Raw genomic sequence first — 17,411 nt, forward strand, 5'->3', positions numbered from 1 at the left:
CAGTACGTTGTACCTTTAAAGAGAGAAAGCACTATAGGGGCGGTACGAGCGCAGTATGACGCTTGAATGCATTATTTGGAGGTTGGTTAAGGACAATCAATGCGCATGCGTAACATTGTACACGCCTTTGTAGTGGGCGTGTCGTCGACTGTCAGATTCCTCCGGTAGGGAAGGCGGGTATTTCCTAAGAGTACCGAAATCGCTAGATCGGGAAAGCGGCGGAAGTAACGTGCCCTCGTTAGATTTTTGGGTTTTGTGCATAAGAGGTAACCTGGCGTATTAAAATACGTAGAAGCGACCGAGATTGCATGGCTGCGGTATGACCACGTGGTGGTGACCTGTCTCAGAGGGCGCATTTGCCCTGGACTCTGGCCTGTCAATGTTAACGGGGTATTTACGTTGCATGTAATATTAGTTCGAAGTTACACGCGGCGAATGACTGACTCCTTTAACTATAGGACTTGTCATTCCGTGACGTCATTGAGAGATATGTGCGGGTGATGCAGCATTTCTTTACATATATGTCACTTTCAAATAAGAGTGCAAGTATTATGACACACGTGCGGATACGTCGCTTTATGTGATGGACTCTAGTGTCATACTACATACAATGCTATTCCATTTTCCTTTTACATATGTCATAACAGTTTTATATATATATATATGTCAAGAGATATAAAAGAATGTGTCACGTGGGTTTTATTATTTCACATGTCATTATGTGTTGATCTCCTTTTCTATCACGTCATGTAAGATGTAATATAAGACCCAAGATCGTTGTGGCGTTGCCCAATATGTGGCATCGTATTCATGTAAACAGTTTTTAATCGTTTCTCAAAATGCCATATATTACTAAAATACACTAATTAAATACTTTATGGAACGTTATGTTTTTCGTAAGGCTGCCTATTGGGCCAGCCGTTCCTGGACTAATGAACCTTAGAACTGCAAACATTGTAGCCCTGCTTTTACTGATGTAATATGTGGAACTTTCCCTGTATGTCTGATTGGCTATTGCATTTTTAAGTGGATCTGTCACTTTTGCCCAGATTCCATAGACACCCCCCCCCCAAGTAAACAGTGTAACTTTCTGGTTAGAGAACTTAATATAATTCCTATAACGGTTAAGCAATTGTTAGAGCATGGCTTAACAAACCCGAAAAGCAAAGGTAATGAAAAGTGAATCAGAGCATATGAAACACAAATATTATTTCACGTGCTAAAGAGGTTACATAATACAAATTTGTTTAAATATTTTTTCATAATTGTTTCATATTGTTTTGGAAGCGTGTAAACGCAGTAAATTGTGCTGACTGGTCATGACTGATGGTAGATAACAGCCGCTGAGATACCAAATACACCTCTCATGATTACTCATAATACTAGTGACCAGCCAGTAGCCACTACCAGTAGTGGTCATTGTTCAGCAACAGAGCTCTGTGGATAAATCCATGTAGTAAATACCGGTAATACTAACTCACCCAGCCACATGAATACCTTGATTTAAAATTTCAATTGTGAAAATAATTGTGATTTGTTTTTTCCTCTTTCCCAGAAAGAAAGAAGCCAAGCCATGTCTAAACAAATCTTTTTTTATCGACTTGGCTTTGGTTTGATATTTGGAGCAACTGCAGGGGCTGTCATTTTTCTCGTCTACAAGAGGCACCGTAACAATAAAAAACTGACTTTGAAGCAGAATGGGTACTGTTTATCCACAGATGATAGTAATATCCTAACATCAAAGCTTCCAAAAGGTGACTTTATACAATATTTTGTTGTATTATAAATAACTGGAATAGCTTCTTAAAAGTGTATGTTCTGTTTTTATTTGATGTTCAAGAAAAAAAGGTTAAGTTTGTTGTTTAACCACCTATTCAACCAGGATTCCCTTTTTTGTAGCCACACAAAATATATATTAAAGAAACTAGTTAGTGTCTTTACGGTGAAAATGTATAATCCCCTTATCCTTATGCATGGTATAGGCGGCCACATGGCTACTGGGATATGACCTCCTCTGCCTTAGGTGTTGTGTTATCCCTATTCATAATGGCATAGAAAGTCGTGAGAGTAGAAGGGGGTTAAAGGAACAGCCCTGTCAAAAATGTATTCCATTTACATCCATTCTGTAATTCCAAAAAAGCCCTGCTCTATGTGGACCATTCCGCCGAGCAGCTTGACCTTGCCCCATTGGCTACTAAGCTACTATGTTTAATCCTGAATCCTATGCATAACTGCAATGCTTGTGCACATGCGCTGTAGGCATGCTGGTTCTGCATGTCAGAGGGTAGACATAACACTGTTTGCTTAACAGATCCCCAAGAAAAATATAAATTCTCTTTCTGCAAGATGTGAACGTCACGTTTTAATCTTTTTGCTGTGCAAACATATGGTTTTCTATTTTGCTTTACTTCAGCCGTGTTAGAGACAGCTGTATCACAAGGGGAGCAGTTGGAGTTGCTGAATCGCTTGGACTATGTCATCACCAGCATTTCTGAGTTGAGAAATGAGGTTCAAACCTTGCGTGACAGTATTCATGGATTAGTTGAGGATATTGTTGGAGAAGTGCGGTAGGTACCTCTTGGCTGTCTTTGGAAGCGCAATATTTCTCTATACAAAATCATTTCGCAACACCAAAGTAGAGAATGCAAATTAAAATTACTTAAAAATACTTTAATAAATATTCTTTGTTGGTAAGACCATAGGGGGTAGTAACTTTTTGATATCCAAAGTAAACCTCCTGGATGCAAACCTTTTCTTTTTAAAAGGATGTTTCAGCCATATCAAGTTACATGATGCCCCCCTTCCAAATGCATAGGGGTATTCTACAGAATCCTCCATATGCATTTGCTCCAGTATCTTTCTGAGATAACTTGTATTTGCTAAGAAAATTAAGTCATTGTAGAATTACAAGAGGCAAGGCCCCCTTTATGTGGTCAGTTTTTATGGGTTTTTTTTCCCCCCTTGGTATTGTAATACTGCTATGGCGTCTACATGAGCTCTATCAATAAATGTAAAGTATTTAAATGTTAAATAAAAGTTCCAAAATATAAATCTTGAATCATTCGTTTAATATATTGCACACCTTCCGGCTGTAACATGCTTGAACCTTGATTTAAACTATGTGAAATGATCATCACATTTATGTTAATAAAAAAAACAGTATTTGTGATTTAATTTCCCATACGCGTACACAAAAAAAAAAAAACACAAGACATGTAATGTATTATATATAGATTGCAACTAGAAGAGAACCAGAAGGCAGTTCGACGCAGGAGATATCTACCTTACAGAGAGAGGACAGATTCCACAGGATCCAGCTCGATCTACTTCACAACAAGTTCTGGAGCAGGGCACACGGATGTTGAAAGTGAAGGAGGGTAAGCAGTGCAAACAATAAGTTTCTGTATGCAACAGGTATGGGCTGTGAAAACTGAGTACTCAACAATGGGGGGGGGGGCAGTATTTATGCCTGCAGACCATGTATACAAAAAATAAAAGTTGTCTGCGCTTCTCACCCTAATAAAGTTGGCAACAAATATATAAACATGATATTAATGAGAGGTTTTGGGTATATGAATTGGCCAAAGCATTACTAAGCTCACTCGCCATGTCAAGGCACACTCTCAATAGGGTGAGAACCTACTCTCACAGTGGGCACACAAAGCAGTTTATACGGCTACCAAAACCTTATTAATGTGTTGGGGGAAGTGCAATTAAACCTCCTCCCATTTAACCCCTGGAGAGCAAGCTGCAACCAGACTGATGAGGAGCCAACAACCTCAAATAAGTGCAAACAGGGGGAAAAAATGTCTGTGCGCTAAGCTAGTCTCAGACTCAAATAATACAAATGTATAATATGAGGCCTACCAAACAGTGTGAGCATGCTGCAAATACAGTGTGTTGGCTGTACAATGTATACAAAAAACTGCTTTGTGTGCCCACTATGTAGGAGGTGAGAGTAGGTTCTCAGTCATAGAAGCCCCAGCCTCCACCTGCTGGCCCCACTAGACACCGGGGATATAAGGCATTTCTGGAGGCAGAGTGGCATGTAGGGGTTAAAAGGCATATCATGGGGCAGAGTGGCCTGGGGGCAGATTGGCAAAAAAAAGTAAATAAAAACATAAAAATATTTTTATCAATCATAGCTTTTATTAAATATGAAAAAATAGTTTACATTAATATTTACTAGTAAAACTTTTTTCCTATGGAGCAGGCTTTTTCTTTTTTCACCCTAAATTAATATTCAGATTTTTTGGGGGTCGTTTTATAATTGAGCAAATACGGGTGTATCTCAAGATCTACATGATTATTCCACCTGATTACATTTTTATACATCACTGCTTGTTTGATTCAGACATCCTTTTTAAGAGTAGAGTGGGGTAAAGGGAGGGAAATTAGAAGCACTAAATCAATAGGCTATTTATACAAAGGCACAAAAGTATAATCATCCTCTACAATAAAAAAATAAAAAGCCGCATAAGCATATTTTGGTCCAAGGCAAATGTGACAAATCTTTATATTTTATATGAATATGCCCTTATGACCATTTTGACAGTTTTGGTTTTGTTTTGTTTTTTTACTTGCTAAGAAATACTTGTTTGCTCAGGTTTACCAGACATAAAATTACTTAAGCAGTATCATTTTTAACTGCACTAAATGGTATAAGTACCTCTTGTAAAGTGATCCATTTCTTGACAATTTGTACAGACCGGCAGGTCTTTTATTATTTTTTTATGTAGTTAAAAAATGCTATTGTCAACAATAAAGACCATAAACATCTTATGTAATTTTTATCTTTATAGTTACACTACAGCAAACGCAGAATCTGATTATGACCGCGAAAGCAGCAAGGGTAGCGAGGAAGAGGAAGATGAAGTAAGCTGTGAAACTGTGAGAACGATGCGCCGAGACTCTGTGGACCTGGTCATGGATGAGGAAACAACTATGGTTACTGACCTTGTGGATGAGGAGCTGATGCATCTACTCCAAAAGTCAGACCAACTTTCCAGCGGGGATTCTGAGGAGAAGAGACAAGGGTTCCAAATGCTTCTCAGCAATAAATTATTGGTAGAAGTTACTTTTTTTCCCACATTTCTACAGTCGGTGAAATGTACTAAAAATTCCTTAATAATCGGCTTCAAATTGGCCTGCGTTGTAAAATGAAAGAATTATATATATTTCTATTTAATTAATTATAAGTAATATCCTACCTTCTATTTCTAGATTGTAAAATTCTGAATAGCAAGATATATTTTGATGTTCAAGTTTATGTGTTTAACTGAGCTTATTAAATGTGATTCCACCCATACTTACACATGGTCTATTATGTTAGGATGTGGTAGTAGTCATTTAGAAAAAAAGTTATAGCACATTTGGGCCATTATTTCTATATAGTAATACACTTTTTTGTTTCAATTGTAAAGTATGGTGAACATCAAGATTTTCTTTGGCGTCTCGCTCGGTCCTACAGTGATATGTGTGATGCCACTGAAGATGTTCAAGAAAAGAAAACATATGCATTTGATGGTGAGCGAGCTATCCCTTCTCATTTTGTAGAAATGTAAAAAAAAAAAAGGTCAAGCCCAAATCTTTTTTTACAGACTATCCTGCTGTATATAAAGTGACACCATGTTGAAGGGATAAGAAAGGAGAGAGCCTTTGGCATACATAAGTCCTCACCTTTTTATATGAAATCCTATAGTATATGTATGGTATGTTTTTTGTGTGTGTTTGAGTCTGATTGCTGTCCCTTCAATAGTATCCTTCCTCATGGGGAGGGGGTATATGCCATTTTTAAAGAATATTAACATGTATATAACTTTGGTGTCATTTCCTTTGATCATCCCACAACACTCCCGATACTTTGTCTCCCACCTAATACTTCTTCGTGTAATTGCATTGCAGGAAAAGAGGAAGCTGAAAATGCACTTAGAAAAGGAGACCAAAGTGCAGAGTGCCACAAATGGTATGTAGACATTTCTGTCTTTGACATTGATGTCTCAAGGTCATGTTTAAGCTTCGGTTCACTGTGGATATAACACAGCAGGCAATGTTGGCTTTAGTTCTATATGCAAACTGGAAAAAAAAAAAAAAAGACCAAAAATTAAATATGTTTTGCTTGTTGGAAGTGACTGGCTGTTAGCACACAGGTCATTTCAATGTGTTTTTTACTCCTTGAGTAAAATTGATTTTAATGTTTCGAATTCCTGTGTCTAAAAAATGAGCCAGATCTGCAGAAACACATAAAACAGCTTATCACAATTCACTTGTGGTGGCTATAGTCAGAACCAGACTGGAGCACTGAAATTGTTAGCAACGATTTAACCCCAGCAGCCGATAAATCACTGGTGTGGCCCTGTCTGCTAAAGGTAGGTAGAGGGGCTCTGTCTACCCACTGGACATTTGGAGTCAGAGTTGATTTCATGTAATTGGAGCCTTTTTGAATTAACTTGACTGACTCAATCAAGAGTCAAGCGGTCAAGCTTGCTTTGGCAAAAAGATACATTTCTGGATTTCAGCCAAAAAGTTATCTTGAGCAGCTTGGATTAGAAAAAAAAAAAAAAGTTTACCGTGAACAATAAAGCATCTACCTTACATTAAAATTAGATGATGTTCTTAAGAAGACTAGGTAAAAAGTAAGTCCTAATGGAAGTCCTTAAATTTGTGCCAGGATCCTTTTTCTCCACAACTCATTTCAACGCTGGGTTTCCTCTGCTGTCGGGCACAAATTTGAAGACTTACCTTTTACCTATTCTCCTGGAGGATATCATCTGATTTTAATGTAAGATAGATGCTTTTATGGGTTTTTTGAATGCCGGTGCTTTTATCTTTTATCAAGGTCTGGAGTTTGGAACAAGAAACACATTAACATTATTGGTCTCCCATTGATATGAATTAAATAAGCAGTGTTATGCTTCATTCAGAGTGAGTTGCTACTGCCTACAAGTTAATACCAATTGTGTAGCGCTGTGGAATACGATATATATATATATATATATATATATATATTTCTTTTGTATTTTCATGTTTAACCTGAAGCATCTTGGTGACCCCGAATAATAAAAGGTGCCATTTATTTTGAGAAGTTTACGGTTTGCTCAGTTCATCAATACTTCGCTATTAGCGATGGAATTTACACACTTTGACTTAACCAAAAAAATAAATAAAAGTGTGAAACTTTTACTGTGGCTAACTGCTGTTATTTCTCACGGCAATTGTTCCAGGGAAATTGTAAAACAGAGCCTGCAGATCTTAAACTGCAACGAGTCAAGCACAGACCTCCTGTGACCTTGTTAAAGTGTCAGTCCCCCATCACCCTTCACCTTACTGCAGATGTTTTTCTGAGTGGCGAAGGGTCCCAAATAATTCAATTTCATCCGCTTCCCCAAGAGATCAAAACACAGCACATATTTTATTGCTAGTCTAAGCAGTATTTCATAGCCAGAATGCCTCAAGCACTGCATTGTTCATTCGTTAAAAAAAAAAGTGTATCATATAACTTTTACAACAGCATGGATTCACACTTAATATTTTGTGTTTCCAGAACATATTTTTGACCCCACTTTAAGAGGAAGTCCAATGGACTATATTTTCTTTAAAGCATTTTATAGAGTTGTATATGGTGAAGTAGAATAGCTCTGAACAAAATTGGGTTTTGAGTAGCTTAGGGTTGACACATTTCGGCCCAGGGGACAGGTAAAGTAGAGTCGCCAGTGACTACACACTAGCATGCACACCCTCACACGTGCACACTCGTTCTAATGCACACACTTACACATTAATATTGAGGATTATGCGCCCCCCTCCCCTACTTCTGGGAAGGCACTGTATTAACCCTTAATGCCTTCATGGATGGGCTATTATATCCACAAGGTCTCAAGATAACGCAGTGGATGTAGTAGTACATCCAGTGTGTTGTTTTTAATTATTTATGGTGATAGGGAGACCAGGCCGAATAATGTACTACATAGCGGTGTGGCCTTCAAAAATCTAAAAATATTTAGGATATTAGTGTAGTCAGGGGATGTTGCTGAATTTAAATTAGGTTATTGTTCAGCTGTGTCACCTACTCTTTAGAAATTGTACTTGAAATTCAAAAAAAGGTTTTTTTTCTATTTTACCATGAACACTGGTAAAGTTGAATATCCTGCTATCAATGGTATATACGTTTTCCACTTATTGATGTGCCTTGTGTCACATTGCAGACTTATATCTATCTTGCCACCAAGTTATCTGCATCGGGAATATTCTTGCTTGTTTTGCCAGGGAACATAGATACAATGCCTAATACAAACTTGGGTAGAAGTTCAGGCAGCCCCAATAAGGTGGAATGGGGTGTCACAGCCATGAAAATTGTGTGCCTTACTATAGTAAATGAACAGGTTAAATATTGTGGATATAGTGAATTCTCTCATTCAACAGACTGTTATCCTTTTGTCCTGTGGTGCAGGAAAACAAATCTGTTATGTTATTCATCCCTGAAATTCTTCTGACCCTGTTTGGTGAAACTTTTGAGTATTTGTTCAGCTGTATAAAACCGTGAGAAATATCCATCTTCTTGTTCTTGGGTTGTGTATTCTCTTATATATATACACAAGCACTACAGGGTTTTTATAGCGAAGGAGCATAAAAAAAGTGTTGGTTCAGGTAAAGTCTTGAGTTATGTCTTTGTTTGACTAAGGAGGTAGCTGCTCTAGGTTTCCGTTTTCTTCAATCTCCTATTTGTTCCGTTTTACTTATAATGGCAATTCCTATTACATAGTATAGAGTAAACCCATCTATAAATCTTGTCAGCTTGCTTTCACTATTATTTTAAAGAACCTTTTTTTTTGTTTAGGTGTCTGTGTGAGAAAAGACACACGTTAGGTTTAGTAAAGGCACACTGAAACTGTCATGTGATGTCCTTCTGTTATGTACTGTGCAATTGTTAGTAAATGTAATCTATATTTCTGTTCTAATAATGCTGTGTTCATGCTGAACAAAAAATAATCACACTTCTTTAGGAAAAGCTGCACATGGCCCCCATCCTTTTCCAATTCATGCCAATTTCGGGTGCTTGATATCGATAGGAATACTTTACCCATGGGTGATCTCATTAGACCTCCTGGAACTCTTGTGTAAGCCAGTGCCAACACTGGCTGGCAGTGAGTTCAGCACATGTGTGCACAGGCATGTAAACAATGTGTTTGACCAAAAGCATCACTGACCAAGGATCTGACAGGCAAGGAAAGAGAGAAAATGCATAGGGAGGATTCTGAGACATCACGCCATGCATCTGCAACTGGGAAAAACACACAGTTAAAGAGGACCTTCAGCTGTCACATGCATTAAAATACATGTGATGGCTGGAGTGTCCCTTTAACATGACATTTTCTTGAACATCCAACAGTTCTGTCTTGATTTATTCAGGAGCGTTGCCAGCTATGCTTACTTGCACAATAGTCTATATACCCTCTTAATTTAAATTATGAACACTTTTTTTATTATTATTATTTATAGTATTTTCTTTTACAGGTTTGCTATCCTATGTGGACAGCTCGCAGAGCACGAAGTTATCCAGAAGCGCATTCAGTTAGGAAATGTATTTAAGGTGTGTCTACAGCTTATTGTTTAAAAAAAATGGCATAAAAGAAATAACATTTATTTCTAATTAATCAAAACCCGCATCATACTGAAAGTAGAAGTAACAGTTTAGAATAGGGATGCACCGATATATCGCTGGCCGAAAAATATCGGCAAAATGGCGAAGTAGAAAAAAAACAGATGAAAATATACGTCCGCAGGGGCCAGGCTGCTTACCTGTGGGTTGGTCGCACAGTGCGCGAGCATTGTCTCTTGTACCGGCCAGGAGTGTGTGTGATGGCATGGATGTGTAAGTGTGGGGGGTAGCATGGCTTAGGGAGGCTGTAATCACACCCCTATCATGTCCAGGTTCCAGCATGTACTGGCTGCCTAGGCATGATAGGAGTATGATTAATGTTAGCAATTATATATATATTTGGTTTTTTTGGTCCAATTATGGAGTGTTAACCACACTTATTAAAAGTAACACACCAAAATAGGACACACACAAAAAAATCGAATTCAATAACAATATTAGTGTGTGTGTGTAATATATATATATATATATATATATATATATATATATATACACACACACACACACACACACGATTGCGAACAGCAATCACACTCCTATCATGCCCAGGTAACGAGTACATGCTAGAACCTGGGCATGATAGGAGTGAGATTGCTGTAAACAATCAATTTTTTTGTCCAATTTTGGTGTTATTTATTTTTAATAAGCGTGTTTTTTTAACCCCCTTCATGACAAAGCCCATACATGTACAGGCTCACAATGCATTGGTTTTTTTAATGGGTTTAAGGACAACCCATTGTCTTTAAGGGGTTAAAGTGAATACTGAATTTTCGGTTTCGGTCCAGAATTTTCATTTAGAAATATGCGTAGAAAAGCTTGACTAAATGATTATGTAGAAACTTTTTCCACAAAATGTGGTATTTTATTTTGGATTATTTATGTTTGTTTAGGAGCACATTGAAAAGGCAATCTCACTGAAGCCTGATGATACAAGATGTTATTACTTGCTTGGACGCTGGTGCTACCAGGTATATATTTATGTAGGCAATTGGTAATTAAGTTTTGTGTATCAACAAAGCCACAGGTGAAAGGATAACTAATAACTGTGTACATTAGATGATGGTAATTTACTAGTATTGACCATATGCTGCCCACTATTTCATATTTAAACAAAACAGTTCTCACAATCAAATATATTTTCCTATAGGTTTCTAACCTTGGTTGGTTGGAAAGAAAGACTGCGTCTGCCTTATATGAAAATCCTCCAAATGCTACTGTCCACGAGGCCCTGCAGAACTTCCTGAAGGCATGCACAACTTAATACATTACAATTTTCTCATATAGTGTAAAATGTTTAACAACTTTTTATCTTTCACTTTGTAAATGTATACATCACTGGAGGAGCTAAATGAACGGTATACCCTGTATACAGTACAGAGCTCTAGGTGCAGAAAAACATTTAGGAATCGTTGGGAGTATGAGTATCACACAGCCTAAATTTCTACTGCATAGCCATGTTGACTACACTGGGCAAATCCCCAGGTTCAGCACCTCCAGTTTCAGCTAGAAACAGCACAGAGATCTGTTCAAAAGTATTTTGTTTTTTAAATATGGTATGCTATCATTAATTTGTGATTGAAAAGGATGCCTTGAGGTTTTTTTTTTAAAGCAAAGCAGGTTTAGTATAAACTTGTGGTATAGGTAAACATCCAGTGGGACAGATGGCTTTTTGGTTTTTACTTACTAGATGATAATTAAAAAATGTAAGGAGGTTTGGATTTGAGAAGTAGATAACGTGAGAACAGTGTTCTTGTATTTAATGAGGAAGTGGGAATGAGAGGCATTAAACAAGCAAAGGAATGACATGTAGATCTTTTATATGCTAGAATAAATTCTGCATCCTTTTATTTCTTAGATATGTTGTTTAACTGTTTCTTTTTTCTCCCAGTCTGAGGAACTGATGCCTGGTTATTCTAAAGCATTAAGAATTTATATTGCAAAGGTAACTATTAAAATACCTTGTATATTTAACTACTAAGGACAGGCAGTTTTTGTCATTTGTACTATGTTTGCAAACAATGATTTTGAAAACATAGCTTTTATGGTAGAATTCCTTTTGTGTTGTAAGATTTGATCTATTGGTGAGCCTACACCTGGTGGTAAAGTCCCTATGTATTTTTTCATATATATTTTAATTTTATTTTTTGGAAGAGAAAAAAATGTTTCTCCATCTACTCCCTCCGATCTCTCCTGTGCTGATCAAACTAGGATCAGCAAGCAGGCGCCAATACAACGATCAACCAGTAGGGGGAGCTATCAGAGATCCCAACAGCATCTGTTAAGTTCGTCTGGCGGGTGTCAGCACTAACACCTACCAGTAGGAGAATGCCCGGTCTCATGATCAGATGTTCATATTGTAATGGTGTACTGAGGCCCTATTTGTCCCCTTAAGATGCAGAGAGTCCACTAGCATAAGGCATAGACATGCTGCAAGGAAATCTGCATAATGTAGTAGTAAACAAAATAAACCATTTAAAGATTGTGGGAAGTAGCCTTCCCCCGCTTGAGACAAAGCATTTGTTCATTTTAGCAATCTGCTCTGCATGTCCCACCCATTGTCTGTGTAGAAAGTTTTATTTTTGCAGACGTAATCTCTAGATTACAGAATTCAAAATAAGCCTAAATATGCCGTTGGTTTTTTTTGCAAGCTGTGTTGCTGAATCTTGCTTGTGTTTTTCTCATAAAGGGGTAATATGCGCATTAGGTTCAGATGCCAAAAAACTTTATGTAGGCAAAAGGGAATTATCAATTCTTAGTTAAAAATGTTGCTGTTTTTATCCATATTTATAACTGTTTATTGGCTAAAGCGTTTAATGTAATTTTGGTGACATCACTGTAATTAATATTATTTAGGGACTCGGAAAGTGGCATTTAACCCCTTGACGACAATTAACATGCCAGACATGCCATTTGTGACAACTGGTGTGTCTGGCACGTCATGGGTTTAAAAAAGCTTAGAATTCGTTCAGTGATAGTTTACTTTGCTCACACTGTGTTGCTGCAGTGCTTTACTATTGCATTCAGCAACAAAAAAAAATGTTGGCCCCTGGTCTCCAGACAGCTCACATTCATCATATTGAATGTCTGTCTGTCTGCAGTTTAAGAAGTGATCGATTGCTTCCTGAGGTCAGCCAGAAAGTGTTAAATTCCAGCATTTGAAATACTCTGGGTCACTAGTTTTCAAAAATATATGGCTTGATGGGGTAAAACTGAATTGATTAGCTTCACAATTGTCCCACACAGGACATGGCCGCGGCATGACCAGATGCTGTAAGATGTGCATGTCCTAAATGTGGCCTTTCAGGCCCCGAAATAACCAAGCAAACCTATGCACGCGTGGTATAACTGTACTCCGGATATGTTGCTGAACACGTATTGGGGTATTGTTTAGCAGTGAGATATACCAGGAGCTGTAAATCCATACCTGAATTAAATGTGTAATAAAAACCACAAACATTACTACCTTTGACATAGGCCGGTAGTAGAATTAGTGCATGAAAACATAAAATACCAGCATTTAAAATACCACGGGGTGTCTAGTTTATAAAAATATATGGTTGTTGGGGTAAATTGAACTGGCCGGCTTCAAACATGTCTGAAATAGGACATGGGTGCAGGATGACCAGATTTAGAGAAAAACATGGTTTTGAAATTACACAATACGCTACTTGTACTTATTGCCCTGTAACTTGCAAACAAAATCCCCACAAATATAAAAACAATGGATATTTCTATACTCAGGAGAAATATTAGAATCCATTTAGCAAGTTTTTTTTCATTAGCTTTTGTGGCTGGGTAAAAGAATTTTTTTTTTACCATATTTCATTATTTTTACAGGATACTGTAGTATAAAAATAATGGTATCTAAAGAAAGCCCTTCTTACCGTGAAAAATATAATCATTATTATTAACTATATATAATCATTCTCATCAGAGAAACAGAGGCATAAATGCAAAGGCAGCCTCTGAAGACAGAATTGATTTAATTCTTAAAAAAAGGAAAACCCTCACACTTAAACCTTATTGTTTTTTTAAGTGTATTGTATGCAAGGCTTTGGGAAGTGACAGGTCCATTTTAAAACTTTTTCTATAAAATTACAAAGCTTAGTAGCACTATGTGAAGCTACAGTATAACCGATTTATAGTTGGCTTTGCATGCTATTACAATTTGAATTGCGATTTCCCATAGTATATGAACACCCTGTTCCCAGCTAAAATGTCTTAGATTTTTCAAATCACTAGAGAATTATCTTGACAGCGATTGCCAAGTTTGTGTAGAACATAAGGGGAAGTAATTGAGAAACTGGAAGTCTGCCAATAAAAGGTGTTCAGGGGGTAAGCAGTTTCTATTAACAAATAGTAACCGACTGACATCTCAACTGTTCCGTGCGCTCCTGTTGAACTGCAACAGTCTGCAGTGCAAATCAATTATGACATGGAGTGACACAGATGTTCTGCACAGAGTATAACAAAACCACTTGAATGGAATTACTGCAAAACAAAATGTACTGTAGACTGAATAATTTCAAATAATTACAAATACCTTTTTAACAATTTCCAATGTGCATGGCTTTTCGGCATGACGTTTATTAGTGACTTAATTAGGTACTAATTTTGAAAAAAGTGATAGAGGTGGCATGATGTAGGATAAATAGCAACATGCATTTGATGTATTTTTCTTTCACATTTCTTTTAACATGTCTGTTTTAACTGCAGTGTTATAAGGATTTAGGAAACATCGCTATGGCGGCACATTGGTTGAAACTGGCTGCAGAACTCCCGTGTATCACAAAAGAAGTATGTATTGTTTGTGGATTTTGGGTGTCCAAATATGAATCCTTTTGGTCAATAGTATCCAGAATGTATATCTTAACTGTTAATGAGTCTTTTGCTTATCGCAAACATTTGATCGCAGTTGCCTCCAAGAGTGGCGTAACCAGTTACTAGATTACTTTTTTACGCGAGTGATACAGGGTTTGGTCAATTTATTACTGATGTTGTCTGTCTTTTATTAAAATAAGTTAGATTATCTGAAGCGTTTTAAAGTGACTTATCTTTTTTTTCTAAAGCACCAACAATTTACGCAGCGGTTAATACAATACATATATTCAAGGGGTCTGACAAGACGAGATTTGATAGACTAAGACAGGGCTTGACAAATTTGTTGTGAATCTAGGCGCCAGGTAAAAAAGTTAGGAGCCAGGATTTTTTTAAACTAACAGTTGGTCAGGAGTGATCTGATCATCATAGCCCACTTACTAAAATCACAGCGTTTGACCTGGAAGCACCCTGGACTTTCAGGTCAGTGCTGTTTTTTTTTTTTAACTCTTTCGATGCTGATGTTCCATTGGAGCACAGCATTGACTGATATTTAGTCCCCACAAGCTTGTGGGGACAAATGTTAACCCCTGCAATGCCACGAATGTGTCATACACAATTGTGGCATTGAAGGGGTTAACGCTGCACTGTCGCTCTCATGGAGCGATCAGGCAGCAGGGGGGTGTTGGGGCTGGTCTCCACACTCATGGGGAGACCAAAGAACCCTCTCCCCTGTCCCTGAAGCTGCCTCTGGCAGCTGGGACTCAATTGCTGGTCTATAGACCAGCCATTGCAGGGGGGAATCTCTTTGATGACGACTGTAGGCTTCCATGCCTACAGGAATCATCAAAGGGCTTGTGGGGGCTCATTTTTGCTGTTGCTGGTCTGCCTGGGCTTCCAGGCAGACCACCAGCAGCAGAGTCCCGTACAAAACGGGAATTAACCCCTAAATGCCGCGATCGCGGCATTGAAGGGGTTAACGCTGCACTGTCGCTCTCATGGAGCGATCAGGCAGCAGGGGGGTGTTGGGTCAGGTCCCCACACTTGTGTGGAGGCCCAATCAACACACAACCCCCCTCCCTGAAGCTGCCTGTGGCAGCTGAAAACACGATTGCTGGTTTTCCAGCAACCGTGTTTTCAGCCTACAGGCTCCCTCCGTGGGAGTGACCTCAGGCTCGGGGGCGGGCTCTGTGTGGCTGTGCTGTCTGCCCAGACTCCTGGGCAGACAGCAGCAGCGCCCCCGTGTGGTGACTCAGCCTCTTACAGCCACAATTTTTTCTGGATGTAAGAGGCTGACCAAACCTAGGCGCCAGGACAAAATTCTCTGTCGCCAGGGCGACCTGGCGCCTGGGATTTGTCGAGCCCTGGACTAAGAGAAAGCGATACATTAGGTGGAGAGAGCCCGGCTCGCAAGCTTACAATCTTGAGATATGCAAAAATATAAGAAATTGGGAAGGGGCAAATACTTTTCTACAACATTGTATGTAACAATTTCTTTCTAAAGCTGCTGTTTTTACAAAAAAACCCTAAATTTCTATTTTTATGTCAGGACCACGAAATGGCTTCTACTATGGATGAAATAGCAACATACAACAATCGTGACAATTTACTTGGACTGTGAGTTGTGATACGGAAGACCTAATTCTTAAAATTGACGGTTGGATAATAGGAAATCACCGTGTTTTGTGAATTTGAAGATCATCCCTTTGTCCAGGATTTTAAATGTCCTCATTCTGAGACTGACTTCTTTGTTTTCAGAACTCTACCACTATGTTATGCATCTTATTTATTTTATCCAGGGCCCTAGTGAAGTAAGGGTTTCAAACGTTTAACACTACTAGTTTTGTGAATACACCCCTTACTGAATATCTAAATACCCTGCTTCATTTTCTGTCACAACCCTCTTATTCCAATAATGTGAAAAATGTAAATTAATAAGTAGTAATGGGATGAAAATATTGTATCTTATTTTGCTATAGTATCATTTAATTGGTATTTCTTTTGTTTTATTTTCAAAGGACAAGCAACTTGTTTGCTTAGTATGTAGAATGAAGGGTAGACAAGAACAGGAAAAAAATACTTTTTCTGTTTTTCTTTTCTTTTTATGTTTATGTAAATATTTGTCTCTGAAAGAAACCCACCATTTTTTACTTTATGGAAAAACCTAAAAGCTTGACTGGTTGCTGATAAATTTGGACAAATGGGGCTCTGATGAGAATGTGTGAAAGTTGATTATAAAACAAATGCAAGTTTTGGCAAAAAGCAAGGTCTACAATAAGCACAGTGCAGGAGCTCGTTCATGCTACAATGCAAACATCGCCAACACTTGGTAAAGTCTTTACCCATTTCTTATTAGTGTATTTATGGGGACCTTTTCATGCACCGGTTCTTTTAATTTTGATGACTGAATCATATAATAACCCTATTCTAATGCCTGTGCTATAGCAAATATTAAAATTGACCATAAATATTGCTACTTAAATCTGTAATGTAAGATTTTCTCTCCACAAATATTGTAAATGGTTTGTCACAATGCCTTGCTGGTCCCCTGTTGTCGACAATGCACCGCAATATTTGTCCTAACTATTCTAAGTTAATCGTTTTATAGTACCGTATACCCCATTAAAACAACTCAAATGTAACATTCGAAATTGATAACTGAAATGGCACCATACATTGTGTAAATTGACCCTATGTTCTCTTTAAATATGTAACAAATAAAAGCAAAATGTGTGGCATTGGCTAATTAGACAGTTAGCCCTTGGGCAGCTCCTACACAGGTATAATGTGTTGTGTAATTTTGTGTAAAGAGCTATGTGTTGTCAGAAATGAGTATTTCTATTTAAACATTTTTGTAAAAGGTGCAAAGATTGCTAAGGGGCTATTCGCATTTGTTGAGGCTATTTGGCCTACTTACCATGATAGGGAATTTAAT

General features: G+C 37.9%; 1 protein-coding gene across 1 annotated transcript; it reads left to right on the forward strand.

Annotated features, from left to right (window-relative positions):
• The first annotated feature begins 1,573 nt into the window (after positions 1–1,573).
• On the forward strand, positions 1,574–16,097 carry LOC149284018 (regulator of microtubule dynamics protein 3-like). Its single transcript, XM_089497208.1, has 12 exons — positions 1,574–1,754; positions 2,423–2,567; positions 3,234–3,377; positions 4,803–5,067; positions 5,424–5,526; positions 5,905–5,965; positions 9,514–9,589; positions 10,549–10,626; positions 10,806–10,904; positions 11,547–11,600; positions 14,375–14,455; positions 16,026–16,097. Exons 1-12 carry the CDS (start codon positions 1,574–1,576, stop codon positions 16,095–16,097), a joined length of 1,359 nt encoding a protein of 452 aa, XP_089353334.1.
• The last annotated feature ends 1,314 nt before the right edge of the window (positions 16,098–17,411 follow it).

The sequence above is a fragment of the Sceloporus occidentalis genome, unplaced genomic scaffold, assembly GCF_023333645.1.
Source record: "Sceloporus occidentalis isolate IW3139 unplaced genomic scaffold, rSceOcc1.0.p SCAF_100, whole genome shotgun sequence".
NCBI lineage: Eukaryota > Metazoa > Chordata > Lepidosauria > Squamata > Phrynosomatidae > Sceloporus > Sceloporus occidentalis.

Coding starts and splice junctions, on each gene's coding strand:
- LOC149284018 (XM_089497208.1), top strand. CDS start 1,574: ATGTCTAAACAAATCTTTTTTTATCGACTTGGCTTTGGTTTGATATTT. Junction 2,568..3,233: donor GATATTGTTGGAGAAGTGCG/GTAGGTACCTCT, acceptor TATTATATATAG/ATTGCAACTAGAAGAGAACC. Junction 3,378..4,802: donor GATGTTGAAAGTGAAGGAGG/GTAAGCAGTGCA, acceptor TTATCTTTATAG/TTACACTACAGCAAACGCAG.